We start from the raw sequence: 15716 nt of genomic DNA, 5'->3' as shown, positions 1-15716 counted from the left end.
AATTTTTGAAACTATGACAATAGGTCAGAAAAATTTAGTGATGTTTATGTGGTTTATGGAATGTAAATTTTTAGAAACCAAATTTGTCACATATAAAAATCAGAGCTTTAATATCAATAGAATGACTGTAATCTCAAACACCTACTATATTATCTTTCCTATTTCTGTTGTTGTCTCTTTTTTTCTAGATTTCACGATGCTTTGCAGCACTTTTCTGAGTCTGGAATTTTCTATGTCTGTGGATCCCAGAATTTGCTAAGAGATGGAAGAGTCTCCGCAGAATGATCTGAACATGACAAGCCTTGAGGAAGAGGACCCTCTCCAGAGCAGCAGCCCTCGGATTTCTGTTAGGGAATTTTCCTGCCACTGCTGTTACGACATCCTGGTTAACCCAACCACCTTGAACTGTGGGCACAGCTTCTGCCGGCACTGCCTAGCTCTGTGGTGGGCCTCTTCGAAGAAAACAGAGTGTCCAGAATGCAGAGAAAAATGGGAAGGTTTCCCCAAAGTCAATATTCTCCTCAGGTAATGCTCAGCCCACGTGGGTAGCTTATTGGGCCTGTACAGTGTGGTTTCTCTTACTGGGAGCAGCCACATCTGGAAAGGCCAGAGGGGTGGAGCCCACTGCCTCAGGGGTCATTCTGGATCTGCTGGCATGTGAGTCAGGGAGCTCAGGGACCTGGAAGTCCCGACTCCCTTCCTCACAGGTGACCGTGATTTGTTTGTTTATTATAAATGGGGGAAAGAAAGAAACGCTGGTTATCAGACCATTGTCTGTAACCCTATGCACATAATACTTCTTATTGATGTGTATTCACTGAGAACACCCTAGGTCTCATAGAGAAGATGGTCTAACTGTATGATTCTCGAAAACTGGTTTGATGCTGGTTTTCATAATCTTTGACTAAACTCTGTTGCATTTATCACATTAATAGAGTTTCTCATGCATGGCATCACACAACAGTTGTTAAGACCTTCAGATAGCAGGTTTATTTCTGCTTCCCTTCATAATGTTCATCATGTCCCTGTGAGGTCTTTGAGGCTAAAATCCTTTTCTCTTGCCTTCTTGTTATCAACAGAGTACCAGGAAGTTCCACTGAAAACATTAACCCAGCATTCTCTTTTTCACAGGAGATGTATTTACACCACTTTGCTCTGACCTTTCAGCCTTGGTTTACCTGCGGGTTAACCTTAAATTGAAGAAGGGTTCTCTGATTGTGTATAATCGAAAATGAAGAGCCTACAGTAAGACCTGAGGGTTGGTCTCACTCTCACTACTGAACTGCCCTTTTTTCTGAGTTAATTTTTAATAACATAAGCAGTACATATATAGTCATTTACATTCTTTTAAAAAAATCAGAGCATTGCTGATAAAGACCCCTTCAACCCCTCCTCGCCCATCTTACAATTCTTCCTTCCTTTTTCTCAGAATAATTTCAGTTATGACTTAGTTGTCATCTTTCAGATTTTTAAAAATACTTTTATACATTTATGTGCCAATAGGAAATGCAAATATTTCCTCACATCAGTGGTGTACTGTGTTTCTGCAGTTTACTATTTCATTCAACAATGCGGATAAATTTATTCATTTTGATACACAGTGATATCCAGTAAATTCATTTTTAAAACTATGTATGTTTCCACTGTATGAATGTATTTCCACTGTATGTTTGAATATGCTATGTTTTATTTAGCTGTTGCCCTAACAGTGGACATATAGGTGTTTCTGATTTGTTGCTGCTACCAGCAGGGCCATAACCAATCTTCTTGTCCATTCTTCTAGAATCCTTATATATTATTAAATGTTGATAGTAGTTTTATTTTGGCCTCTAAACATTATAAGTGTACTTAGTCAAACAACTGTCTTGTGATTTTTTTTTTTTCTGTTCTCCATAGGGATGCCATTGAAAAATTATTTCCTGATGCAATTAGAATGCGATCTGAAGACATTCAGCAGAATAATGATGTAGTCCAGAGTCTCGCAGCCTTTCAGAAGTATGGGAATGATAAGATTCTTTCAGCTCCCAACACTGGCCGAGTGAATCAGCAGAGGGGAGGGGGATTCTTTTCCGGAGTGCTCACAGCTTTAACTGGTGTGGCAGTAAGTTTATGTCTCTCTGTCCCCCTCCCTCCCACAGTTTCCCGTGAAGTCAGTTCTGTTGAAATACCCCTAAATGATTAATGATGTGACCGAATGTGGTAATTCACTATGTACATTGAAACCTGGGTATGTTGCCTATGCAAGTATATGCAACGTAATATTCAGAGCCCAGTAAATGTTAGCTTTGTCCCATTTCATCCTCTTCACAACCTATGCAATAGGCACTGTTATTATTCCTGCTGTAGAGAGGAGCAAACCGGTGCAGAAAGGTGTTAAAGCTGGAACTCAAGGCCATGTCTTGAGCACAGCCCTTCACTAACTTCCAGTGTAGAGACTATTTTCTTTTTAAGATCTATCCATGCTACAAAAATCTAACTATTACCAATTTTCCAATAGAAAAGGCACGCGAGTCAGTTACACTGGCCAAATTGATGGGGAAAAGGGTGCAGTGCTCCCTGGTGCCCTGCAGTGAGTCCTATTCCTGTCTCTGTTCCCTGACGACCCGAGACTCAGCAGAGATGAGCCCACCAAGGGTCACGCTCCCCAGATCTCAGTGGCAGTGGTGTTGCCGGCTTCCATATCTATGGACTTGGCATCATCCCCTTCCAGCTCAGCTTTTTCCTTCCCGGCCCCACGCTCACATATTTAGAAACTGGCGTCTCTGATCCTGCTGTGGAATAAGGGCCATGTCACTTTTCCCCAGGTGGTCCTGCTGGTGTATCACTGGAGCAGCAGGGAATCTGAGCACGACCTCCTGGTGCACAAGACTGTGGCCACATGGACAGCAGAAGAAGTTGTCCTCTGGCTGGAGCAGCTGGGCCCTTGGGCCTCTCTCTACAGAGACAGGTTTTTATCTGAAAGAGTAAATGGAAGGTGAGGAGCAAAATCTTCTGATACGTCACTGACATTTTTTAAACAGTTTTATTGAGACACCATCCACGTAACCCCAAAAGTCACCCATTTAAAGAGTATAATCAGTGGCTTTTAATATATTCACAGATATGTGCAGCCATCGCCACAGTCTGGTTTTAGAACATTTCCATCATCCCCAAAAAGAGAGCTCCTGCTAAAGGCAGTCAATCCTCATTTTCCCCTCCCGCAGCCCCCGGGAACCACCATTCTACTTTCTGTCTCCTGGATTTGCCTGTTCAGAGTATTTCCATTCTTCATTCATCCATTCTTCAGTTGATGGACATTTTGATTGATTCCATTTTGGGGCTGTTAGGAACAGTGCTGCTGCGACCATTTGTATATAAAGGTTTTTGTGTGGACGTATATTTTCAATACTCAGTACTGTCTTGGAGTGGAAATGCTGGGTCATAAGGTAACTCTGTGTTTACCTTTTGGGGAGCCATTGAACTGTTTTCTAAAGCAGCTGAACCATTTTATGTCATCGACTGACATTTTAATTGTTTGTTGCTTCCTGATTATCAAAGTAACATATATTTATTTATTTTAAAATAATAAAGTAGAATTGTAGGACATTAGAAATGAAATACCTTCATAATCCTGCTCTTCAGAGAAAACCACTATTCTCATCTTGCTGGACACCTGTCCAGATTTTTTTCAATGTTTATACAGGCATACATATAGATGTGTTAAATAACATGTTATTTATTTATTTAAACTGGAAATACGATTGTACTAAGCAAACCTGTGTTTATATGTATGTGTATAGGCTATAGTCTATTAATCAATCTCTACCAGCACACATATGTGGTGTTTCCCTTTTTTCTGCTCCAGACGGTACCAGACTACATTGTGCAAATGCTCTGAGGAACCTATTAGTTTGAGGAGCTCACTCATCGCTGAGCTATGTGTCAGCCTGCTTCTGCCCATCAGCAAATCCCCCTGCCCCTTCCGGAGCCCTGTCCATCTTTACTGGGGTCCCTCCCTTCCTTGAAGGGGGAACACGTAGGGGTGTTACTTAGACCACCAGGCAGCCGCTCTCTAACCCATTTGAGTCAGACGTGTAGTCCACTCACTGCTAGACTGCCCCACCTCCCACCCTGGTCCATTTTTTCCCCCTGAACTGAGCTTTTAACACTTGACTCTCTATTGAGGAAGCAAAATACTCCCACTTCGTCTGTTTTTTGTAAGAAGTTGTACCACCTCCCCACCCTCGCCCTGAATTGTAGTTAAAGAAACTTCTCTACCCACTTAATACAATATGTCTTTCTGTAACTGTCTTCCTTCCAGAGGAGAGATTCCAAAACTGGAATTGTTGAGTGAAAGGGAATAAACCTTTACGGGGCACTTTTAACAAGGAATCACTGTGGAGGTGAATTCACGTCTTCTGATGAAAGGGAACAGATAAGGGATCTACACTTATCTTTATTTAATCACTATCCTCAAACAGCTACTCTTTTTTTGGCTGCATTGGGTCTTCGTTGCTGCGTGCAGGCTTTCTCTAGTTGCGGCGAGCAGGGGCTACTCTTCATTGTGGTGTGCGGGCTTCTCACTGCTGTAGCTTCTCTTATTTCAGAGCATGGGCTCTAAGTGCGCGAGCTTCAGTAGTTGTGGAGCACGGGCTTAGTTGGTCCGCAGCATGTGGGATCTTCCTGGACCAGGGATCCCACCCGTGTCCCCTGCACTGGCAGGCGGATTCTTAACCACTGCACCACCAGGCAAGTCCCCAAACAACTACTCTTAATGTCATAATATTTTATTGGATTTCTTCCCAACTTTTTTTTTCTGTACACACACACTTCAAAAAATAGAGGGACTGGCAAATAGTAAGCTTTCAGTTGTTTGCTATTATTAATCTTATTTCATATGTTAGGTGTCTTACCTCAAGCCTAAAGTGTTTATCTGTGTTGATAAGGTGGAACTCCGACTGTGGAAAGTTTGCTTCCAGGATGTGATCTCAAAAGACATCTCCTCCTATCTCCTTGCCCACACCCTAGGTTGCTTTTAACTTTGACAGAGGAAGAATTTTCCAGGGCACCATATACCATAGAAAACAGCAGCCACCGAAGAGCCATCCTCATGGAACTGGAGCGAGTCAAAGCACTGGGTGTGAAGCCCCCGCAAAACCTCTGGGAATACAAGGTGAACTCTATTTTTTCAATGGAAAATAAGTATTGAGCACCAGATATCAGTTATCTGCCTGCCCACTGCTCATGAATACATCAGACAAAACCGAAGCCCCCTGCATCCCCACTTTCCCTATGCCTGTGTATCCTTCCTGAGCCTGTTTTTCTACTTGTGTTATGCGTATATATCCACAGCTCTAGGAACAATGTTCTAGGTTTTTAACCTTAACATAAAAGGCATGAACTGAGCTTATTATCCTTCTGCAAGTAGCTTTTGTCTGTGGCTCTCTTTTTCTCTTGTGCCATATTCCACTGCACAAGTGCATGACCATTTATACATTCTCCCATTGATGGCCACTGAGATTATTTCCATTTTTGCTGAGAAACAGGGCTGCTGTGGACATTCTTGGAAAGTTCGTGTGCTCATGTGTAAGACTTTCTTTGCGCTATACACTGAGGAATAGGATTACTGGGTCACAAGTAACGCACATCTTCAGCTTTACCAGATGCTGATAAATTGTTCTTCAGTGTGACTGTACCTGGTTCTCCTTCACAGAGAGAATTTAGCGAATACTGTAGTGTAAAACGAATACTCTATTTTTTATTAGTCATAGAGTGTCTGGAGTACAGATACCTATACCCTAAAAAAGACATCATGGAGAAAAATAAATACAAATAACCAGTAAGTTTATGGGGGAAAAATGCTCACTGATAATTATGGTACAAATGAGACAACCCGCTGGCGTCATTCTCACCTGTGACATTATCAAGGATAAGAACTTACATACGTGAGGAAAGAGGCACTCATGTGTGCGGATCCTAAATTGGCGCAGTCTCTTTGGAGAGCAGTTTGTCAATAACTGTTAAAGTTTAAACCGCCCCTACTCTTTGGTCTACAATTTCACTTCTTTGCATTTAGAGCACAGGCAGCATAGCGCTGTGATCAAGAGAGGGCTCGGCAGCCTGACTCCCGGGCTCCTCGCCAGGCTCCTCCAGGGCACACTGACTGTGGCAACGCCAGCAAGTCCCTGGGCCTCCTGGTCCCATTTCCTCCTCAGCCAATGACCTCAGAGAGTCACAGTGAGAATTGAATGTTTGAGTCACAGAAATTATTAAACAAGATGTTGACCACAGTGTCACTGGTAATAGCACGTGGGAAACAACCTCAGCACCCATTGTTAGGAACAGGTTAAATAAATACAGCTCACCCATACATGTAGCCATTACAAAGGAACGAGGTGACCCTGGGTGTGCTAACAAGAAATGATACCCAAGTTGTTAACTGAAAATAAAGAAAAACACGTTAGAAAAGCTACACAATTGTATGTGTCATAGAAAACCTCTGGAAGGATACACAGACTGTTAACAATGTTTTCATCTAGGGATTGAGACTTGAGTGGAAGGGTGAATTGTATTTGTCATTTAATACAATTCTGTGCCGTTTGAAAAAATTGTGTTTATTTTGTGCATGTATTGCTTCAAAGCTGAAAAAACACTAGTTTCAGAATTTTTGAAGAATGGGGATAGGGTCCTAAGATAGATGATTTGTTGTTTTCTGTGTTGTTTGTCAGTTTAAAAAAAAAATCCCTACTTCTCTTTTATCATAAATTATTAGTTTTGTTAATGCAGTCAAATTCTGGACTTCTTGTAGCCAATGTTAGACCTGTGGTGGGAAACATTGCTTTAAAATGAAGAACTACTTCCATATTTCTATGTCTCACCTACGTTACAATATAGAGATAATTTTTAGAAGTTAGATTTTTCAAAAAACTTTTACTATGGAAAATTTCAAATATACCCAAAAGCAGGATAATAGTACAAAACTTCCATCAACCCATACGACAGCAACTCATGGCTGTGTTTATTTCAGTAATACCTACTCCTGCTACCCCTGATTATTTTGAATCTGAGATAGCATATATTTCATAAGTAAATATTTTATTGAATCTCTAAAAAGTAAAGACTTTTTTTTTTTAATTTATGTGGCTGCATCAGGTCTTAGTTGCGGCATGCGGGATCTTCGTTGTGGCACTCAGGCTTCTCTCTAGTTCCAGCGCACGGGTTCCACAGGGTGCAGGCTCAGTAGTTGTGGCGCGCAGGCTTAGTTGCCCTGTGGCATGTGGGATCTTAGTTCCCCAACCAGGGATCAAACCCGTGTCCCCTGCATTGGAAGGCGTTTTCTTAACCACTGGACCACCAGGAGAGGCCCTAAAAAGTAAAGACTTCTTGAAAAACAAAACTAAAATACCACAATATACCCCCCCAGGATGAATAATTCTCTGATATTATCAAATAATTTGTCAGTATTCAAATACCCTACTTTTTTTTTTTCAGTTGATTTGTTCCACCCAGGGTCCCAACAAGGTCCACACTTGGTTGTCATGTCTTTTTTTTTTTTTTTGAGGTAAAGTTGGTTTTCAATATTAGTTTCAGGTGTACAACATAGTGATTCAATATTTTTATAGATCATACCCCACTTAAAGTTATTATAAAAATATTTGCTATATTCCCTGTGCTAAACAGTATATTCTTATAGCTTATTTTATATATAGTAGTTTGTACCTCTTAATCCCCTACCCCTGTCTTGCCCCTCCCACCTTCCCTCTCCCCACTGGTAACCACTAGTTGGTTCTCTATATCTGTGAGTTGGTTTCTGTTTTGTTATAGGCATTTGTTTGTTTTATTTTTTAGATTCCACATATAAGTCAAAATATACCTACTTATTTTTCTATGTCTGACTTATTTCACTAAGCATAATAGCCCCAGGTCCATCCATGTTGTTGCAAAATGGTAAAGTTTCATTCTTTTTATGGAAGGGTAGTATTCCATTGTGTGTGTGTGTGTGTGTGTGTGTGTGTGTGTGTGTGTGTATTTATATGCCACAGCATCTTTACCCATTCATCTGTTGATGGATACTTAGGTTGCTTCCATATCTTGGCAATTGCAAATAATGCTCTTATGAACATTGGGGTGCCTGCATCTTTTCAAATTAGTGTTTTTGTTTTCTTTGGATATATTCCAAGGAGTGGGATTGCTGGATCATATGGTAGCTCTATTTTTAGTTTTTTGAGGACCACCCATACTGTTTTCCACAGTGGCTGCAGCAATTTACATTCCCACCAACCGTGTACAGGGGTTCCCGTTTCTCCACACCCTCTCTAGCATTTGTTATCTGTGGTGCTTTTGGTGATGGCTTTTCTGACAGGTGTGAGGTGATAGCTCATTGTGGTTTTGATTTGCATTTCTCTGATACTTAGTGATGTTGAGCATCTTTTCATGGGCCTATTGGCCATCTCACTGTCTTCTTTGGAAAAATGTCTATGCAGGTCTTCTGAATTTTTTTTAATTGGGTTGTTTGTTGGTTGTCATGTCTCTTAAGTCTCTTTCAGTCTGTAGATTCTCCCTTCCTCTGTCATTACCCTGCATTTATTTGTTGAAGAAACCAGATCATTTTCTCCTGTAGTTTTCTGACGTTTTGTACTTTGCCAGTTATCTCTCTGTGGTGTCACCTAACAGGTCCCTTCTTCCCCTGCATATCCTGTAATCTAGGAGTTAGGACTAGAGGCTTACTTTGGTCTAGGTTTGGTGTTTCAGCAAGGCTGCTTTATAGGTGTGGTATTTTCTTCCATCAAGAGGCGCATAATGTCCCATGATCATTGATTGTTTAGATCCATTAGTTCATTAAGGGTTGCCAAATGGTGATACTGTAACTCTCTCATTTCTTTTTCATCTTGTTAGCTGACATACATCTTTAATAAAAAGGAAATCTTCTGTCAACAGCCATTTTGATTATCCTAAGTACAGTTTATACCAGAAGGGCAGGTTAAATGCTTGATCTTCTCCATTTACTAACCAGTTTCAGAATTTGATTCCTTGTTGTCCTCCAAAAGTGACCGATTTCTTTCTTTAGGATTATTAATAACCGAGTATTTTGACATTCTTGATGTATTTGAATACATTTCAATAGTTATTCTAATTGATGCTCCAACTGTCCCATCTTTTTTGAATAGGAGTCTCTTCAAATCATTCTCTGAGTCCATTTTTTAAATTTAACTTTTGAATTGAGGTACAGCGTACTTGCTAATGAGTCCTTTTAACATGATTTATTAGTCTTTGATAGTTTCCGTTCCCACACGACAAGATGTTCAAGTTACTCATGTACCTTTCCTGCCCCAGACCTGGAATCAGCCATTTCACAAGTTGGACCTCTTAAAAATCTTTTTAAATATAGAAAATGTTAGGTACATACAAAAATAGAGGGAAGAGAGTACTCATACCCAGCTTCAACGAGCATCGACTCATGGTCACTCCTAATTCATCTGTACCCCTCCACCCTCTCCCCACACCCACAGTCCTGGAATTATATCAAAGCATATCCACACATCATGTTATTTCACCCCTAAATACTTTAGTGTGAAGCTCTAAAGAGAAGGACTGTCTTCTTAAATGTAACCGTTATCACACTTTAAAAGCTTTATTGGTAAGCCACTAATAGCATCAAATAAGTTGAATATGTTTTAACAGTTTTGTTGAGCTATAATTGACATACACATATTTAAAGTGTACAATTTGCTAAGTTTTGACATATGTACACACCTGTGAAACCATCACCACAATCAAGATAGTGAACGTATACATCACTCCCAAAAGCTTCTTCCCGCCCCTTTGTAAGCCCTCCTTCCCATCCCTCCCCTTTTTAATTAGTGCGCAGTGGTATCTCACTGGCCTAATTTGCATTTCTCTAAGGATTAGTAATAATGAGCCTCTTTTCATGTGCGTATTTGCTATCTTCTTTGGTGAAGTGTCCATTCACATCTTTTGCCCATTTTACTTGATGCTTAGTAGCATCAAGTAAGTTGAATCATATTTAAGTTTCTTTTATAATCAGGAAAAATATAAATGTACATTCATTATAGCAAAATTTACAGAAGTGAAGAAAATGAAAATAAATTGACCCTAATCCCACCTGAGATTCAGACATGGGTAATATTGCGTTTTGCTCTGTTTTCTTCTAGACAATTTTCTGAGTGTACTTAAAACAGCTGTTTTATTTTTGTATTCATTCCGCAAACATGTACTGACATCTCTTGTGAGCCAGGTGGTCCTTTAGAAAGGGGATCTGAGTCCTGAATCAGGCAGGCCCTGCTTTCACGGCACTGACACTGTGGAGGTGGATGGCTACACATCTTAGATCTTTTCTTCACCTAACATTGTAACATGAGCATTATCCAACGCCCCTCCTATACATTCCTCCATGGCTGTATGAATTCTGGGCTAAATATCTACAGTAACTTCAGGACTGAGGTCACAGATCTCACTTTTTCTCTACTATGCACAATGCAACACTAAATATTTTGTGCATGAGGCCTTCTGATTTTTTTATTAAGTGGTGCCCACTGATTACTTTCCCGAAAGGTTGTGTTCTTCTAAATGTGCCTAGGAGCTTGCTTCTCATCCCCCTATCCCTCCCCACCCATGGAGAGAGACTGGATCTTTCTATAATGTAGCCTAACAGATGGATTACTTGGCCCCTTCTTCCCATTCATTCATTCATTCATTCCCAGTGCAAACCACGTGGAGGAGGGCGTGAGACTGCGGAAGGAGCCTGGGTGGGGAGTGGGCAGCTATTGTTGTAACGAGTCCCTGCACCCGCCTCATCCTCTGCAGGCCGTGAACCCAGGCAGGTCCCTGTTCCTGCTGTACGCCCTCAAGAGCTCCCCGAGACTCTGTCTGCTGTACCTCTACCTGTTTGACTACACAGACACCTTCCTGCCCTTCATCCATACCATCTGCCCTCTGCAAGAAGACAGCTCCGGGGAGGACATCATCACCAAGCTTCTGGTGGGTCTGGAGAGGGCCTTGAGTGGCTTCATGCTGCCGTTCCTCAGTGTGGGATGGAATTGGAGACATGGCTGGCGCCTGTCAGGGAAGAGGAAACAACAGAGGCTTCATTTGAATTTTGCAAGGAGAGCCCCTACGAAAGAAAATACAGCAGGAATTTCCCCACTCCCAGAAGCCTGTTTTGTTTCCTGCATTGCATAGCAAGAGGGGTTACCCTCTGGACTTGAAATATTTAGGGGGGAAAAACCCAGCTTTGCTTCTGTTATAAAAGAAGATAGCATAGGTCCAGATTGCCCAAGGGTTAGATCTGTGGGCCCTCCAGCTTGGTAATCTGTCTCTTAACAGGATCCCCAAAGGATGATTATTTGTCCTACCACAAGGCAGGGTTAGTATCCGTCCTGTTGGCCTCAGAATAGTAAGCTGTCATCCAGCTCACTGATGGGAGTCATCAAGTCAGCTGACCACAGGGCCTTTGGCAGGGATAGCTACCCACCACAGCTCTGATGGATTCCTTCAGAACTGTCAGTGGATCGCATTGACTCAGGGTGATTGTGTCTAGTTGGTCATCAGAGGGTAATGTCCTTTACGTTGGTACTTTTGGGGCAGTCCCTCTGATCTGTTTATATCGAAAGTCACATGGATATAGGAATCATCGTATATGATGTTGAAACAGAATTCCTAAATCTCCAAAGACCCTTTTCTAAACACTTGAATCAAATGCCTACCTAACTGACCTCAGCCTTGGGTGTAGTTTTAAGCCTGCAGGTTAGCCCCTTTGCACAGTGTTTCTCTGATTACCCAGTTTTCAGCTGTTCCCTGCCCTTGCTGGACTGGGAGCACAGAGACCCCCTGACCTTTCCGTTTTAAAGAGCCCCATCAACCCTTGCCCGCTTATCACGCTGACTTTCTTCTTGGGATGCTCAGTGTCTGCTCCGTTGTACACAGTCTTGCTTGGCTTTCATTAGCCTCTGGATGCTTATGAGTTGTTTAAATGCTTTCGTTACAGATTACCTGCTAATTCTGTAAGGAAAATTTTTCATTTTCCCAAAATTACTTTTTAAAGGTATATGTTTACTTTTCCCATGACCTGTTATCATTCTACCACAGATGAGCTGTTGAATTGAAATTGTTTGAGCTACCCTTGCAGTGGTGAAGAAATTGTAAAGCTGGTTAATTTTTATTCATTTCAACCTCATTATTAATAATGCTTAGATTACTCATGCTTAGATTTTTTTTTACTTCTGAGCTTCCACAATTATATAACAAGCATCTCAGTTCAGCCTCTTTGGTAACATTTATCCAGTGTAAGATTAATTATTACAAGGTGAGTTTGTGGATGGAAATCTCATTTTAGATTGTTGCATATGCGTGTATGTGTATGTATGTTTTAATAAATGTAAAACTCACTGGGATAACCACAGTATTTTGTGTAAAAGTCAATCCTCATGATTTTTTGTGTCCATTTTTATGTAGTTTTATTTACTTGTGTGTTATTTTTAAAGGATCTTAGAGAGCCCACATGGAAGCAGTGGAGAGAATTCCTTGTCAAGTACTCCTTCCTTCCATACCAGCTGATTGCTGAATTTGCTTGGGACTGGCTGGAGGTCCATTACTGGACGTCACGGTTTCTCATCGTCAATGCCATGTTACTCTCAGTTCTGGAATTATTCTCCTTTTGGAGGACCTGGTCAAGAAGTGAACTGAAGTAAGTGTGTTTTTATGTAGGAGACGGTTGGAGCAACAGAGACTGGGAAAGAAATACCAAGTGGAGGAGAAGTCCTCTGTGGAGTGTTGTTCAGACTCGAGAAGACGCCCCGGGCTCTGGTTTAGAAATACTGCTTAAGCAGCAAACAGGAAAATGCCTTTGTGTTGGGGCTGGGGTGGCTCTGGTGGCACTCACTGTCAAAGTGCGTCCCATGCGCCTTCTCCCCATGCGATGTGCCGGCTAATTCCTGCGGCGCGGGGCGTGAAGGGCTTCAGTAATTGAGGAATAAACAAGTGAGAAGAAGAGGGTACTTTACGGAAAGCAGCAGTGTGGCAGAGCATAAAGGGATTTGATGAGGAATTCTGTAGGCATGAGTTCTAATCCTGCACTGCCACCAGCTGGAACAGTGATAATTTCTCTGGATTAATGCATAAAATGAGAGAGTTGGAATAGACAGTCACTGAGTCAAGTGACTCTTGGTTGTAAGTTAGAGAAACCAACCTAAATTGGCTTTCCTACCAAGGGACATGCCCAGTGAAGGCTTCCTGCATGGCTGGACCCAGAGACCCAAATGCTGTCATCAGGGCCACCCTCTCCCTCTCCCTCTCTCCCTCTCCCTCCCTCACCCTCCCCCCTCCCTCTCTCTCTCTCTTACAGCTCTGCTCTGTTCAGCCTCAACAACGTCTTTGTTTGGGGGCCCTTGATCACTCTGGGTGTCGATCTGAGCAGCTTAGCAGCCCTGGAGGAAAGAGAGCACTTCTGAGGCTTGTGAAAGCCTGAGGCTCACATGCCTTTGCTCTGATTGGCCCAGCCTGGGTCACAGCCTCCCCCTGCCACCCCAAACCCATCACAAGTGCAGGGGTTTGTGGGCTCCCCGTGTCCAGATGCAGGTGTGCACTCACAGCCTCTCCCCCAACCAGGGGCTAGCTGATGCCCCAACCAGACCACATGGAAGAGAATAGGAGAGGGAGACACCCTAAAGGGAAACTCAAAAGGTGCTTCCAGAAGACAGGGTATGGCTGCTGGGCAGGCAGAAGTAATGCATCAGCACACCAGCATCCTTTCCGCCTGAAACAGCCCATGATGTGAAGGGGTCTTGGCCTCATGCATCAGGAGCAGCCTTATAAAAAGTTCTGAGAACCTGACAAGACTCTCCCTCATTTATTTCAATTCAGCGAACTCACTTATTCAGGCACAGTTGATTGAGCCCCTACTCTGCCCCTGGTTCTCTGCTGGACACCACAGATCTTTTGGTAAAGAAGACAGTTTATACTCTGAAGGCCTGCAGCCTAGCAGAGAAAAGATTATGTTAAAAACGTACAAGAGCGACCCAGCGAAGAAGCAGGTGGAGTTGGGACTGTGCTGGGGAGGCCTCGCCTGTGGGACCAGGCGTGGGGACTGGGCGACAGTGCCCTGAGGAGGCACCCTCTAGGCTGCGTCCTGGGAGTTGAAGGTGGAGTGGTCAGGAAAGGTATGTCTGGGGCACTGGGGACAGGAAACAAGGTCTCTGCAGCACTGGCAGCCAGACCGCATCAGGCAAAGGCCCAGGGTCTGAGTGCCTCGGCGCTGTCGTTAGAAACGCCATCACTATTCTGCCTCTCAAATGCTTCTCTTCCTTTTTCAGGACTGTGCCTCAGAGGATGTGGAGCCACTTTTGGAAAGTATCAACACAGGGGCTTTTTGTGGCCATGTTCTGGCCCCTCATCCCTCAATTTGTTTGCAACTGTCTGTTTTACTGGGCCCTGTACTTTAACCCAATTATTAACATTGATCACGTGGTTAAGGAGGTCCGACGGCTGGAAACCCAGGTGTTGTGACTGACGCTGCCCAGCCTCTGAGGGACTCTTCCAGCCTCCCTGCCAGCCAAGCTCTGATGCTTAAGTGTGGCGAGGGGGATGGGGAGCGGACACCCTATTTTCTGCCCCTTGTAAACAAGGTGCTGCTTTGTCTGTCAAAGGCTACAGCCAGGTCTTCTCCCTCTGCCTGTGGCAGCAGGGACTGGCACCCCAGCGCTTGGCTGACAAAGCCACCGTGCCTCCCACCCAGCCACCTTCCTCGTGGGGTCTTGGGAGGCCCAGTCCATGACACCTGGCAGGGACCCAGGGTTCTCAGAGGACATGGAGTGGGTCTCAGTCCCGCTTGCGCTAATAACCTCAGAGACTGACACAAGGCTCCCAGGGCAAGTTGGAGCCCTGACACTGAGCCCAGGGCCAGGCCTGTCCTCTAAGTTAAGTTTAGGAGAACAGGAGATTTTGTCATAGGCATGGCAGTTGCATATAAAAAACACAGAGGAAAAACCAAAATCCGGTTGGCGACTCTGTCTTATTTAAGAGTTGCTAGACGGTTTCAGAGTTAAACCTCTGAAAGGATTCAGTTCAAGATTAGAATGATGGTGGTTAGACTTGCCATCACTGTTTTCTACTTGTAATCGTTGAAAGTTTGCATCTCTTTTTCTGGGGGAATTGAGTGGGATGTCAGGCATTTCATGGAGAGTAATTCCCATCAGGCCGAGCTGCTTCAGTGCTACTTAAAATTGTTGTTCTGGGGTTTACTTTGTTTTGTTTTTAAGAATTTAATTTGTAAAATCCAGGCTAGTCCATTTGTTTAAGGAAACATTTTGTACATTGACCTCCCACCGTACACTCTGTTCTGATGTATAAAACAACAAGTATAATTACACCAAGTGCTGTAATTGTAAATATGAAATGAACTGTGGCCTTTGATTCCCTTCCAGTGTGACAGCAGCAGGTGTGAAAGGCGGTCAACCTGAAGACTGGCCCTGCAGAGATAAGCTGGCATCCAAAATGTTTTTTTGTGACTCCATGAACCATTCATTAACCCTTTGTATCTTTGAAGATTTCACTCAAACTTTGCTTCTGAAAGTTTAAAGAAGTTACTTGAAATAAAAATAAAGATTCTTTTATACAGGTAAAACTTCTATGTAGAGAAAAATAAACTGTTTAGGAAGCATGAAGAAAATCTGCATTGCTCAGTACAACCTACTGGTCACACTTAAGTCCCCCAGCCTGACATG

The 15716-nt window shown here is 42.9% G+C and overlaps 1 protein-coding gene across 2 annotated transcripts in view; it reads left to right on the top strand.

Moving 5' to 3' along the window:
- BFAR (bifunctional apoptosis regulator) overlaps positions 1-15616 on the top strand; it is a 28094-nt gene extending 12478 nt beyond the window's left edge. The window contains exons 2-8 of one of the 2 annotated variants that reach the window (XM_019928665.3): positions 189-525; positions 1897-2101; positions 2805-2974; positions 5008-5152; positions 10804-10977; positions 12480-12682; positions 14307-15616. In XM_019928665.3, coding sequence (XP_019784224.1) covers positions 263-525; positions 1897-2101; positions 2805-2974; positions 5008-5152; positions 10804-10977; positions 12480-12682; positions 14307-14499 — 1353 coding nt within the window. In that variant the 5' untranslated portion in view covers positions 189-262 and the 3' untranslated portion in view covers positions 14500-15616. The remainder of the gene's footprint in view (positions 1-188; positions 526-1896; positions 2102-2804; positions 2975-5007; positions 5153-10803; positions 10978-12479; positions 12683-14306) is intronic. The other variant, XM_073792289.1, reaches the window with a different exon arrangement.
- Positions 15617-15716: the final 100 nt, after the last annotated feature.

Source organism: Tursiops truncatus, chromosome 15 (assembly GCF_011762595.2).
Source record: "Tursiops truncatus isolate mTurTru1 chromosome 15, mTurTru1.mat.Y, whole genome shotgun sequence".
NCBI classification, from domain to species: Eukaryota; Metazoa; Chordata; class Mammalia; order Artiodactyla; family Delphinidae; genus Tursiops; species Tursiops truncatus.
Note: the sequence above shows the minus strand (reverse complement) of the source record. Positions and strands in the feature narration are given on the sequence as shown.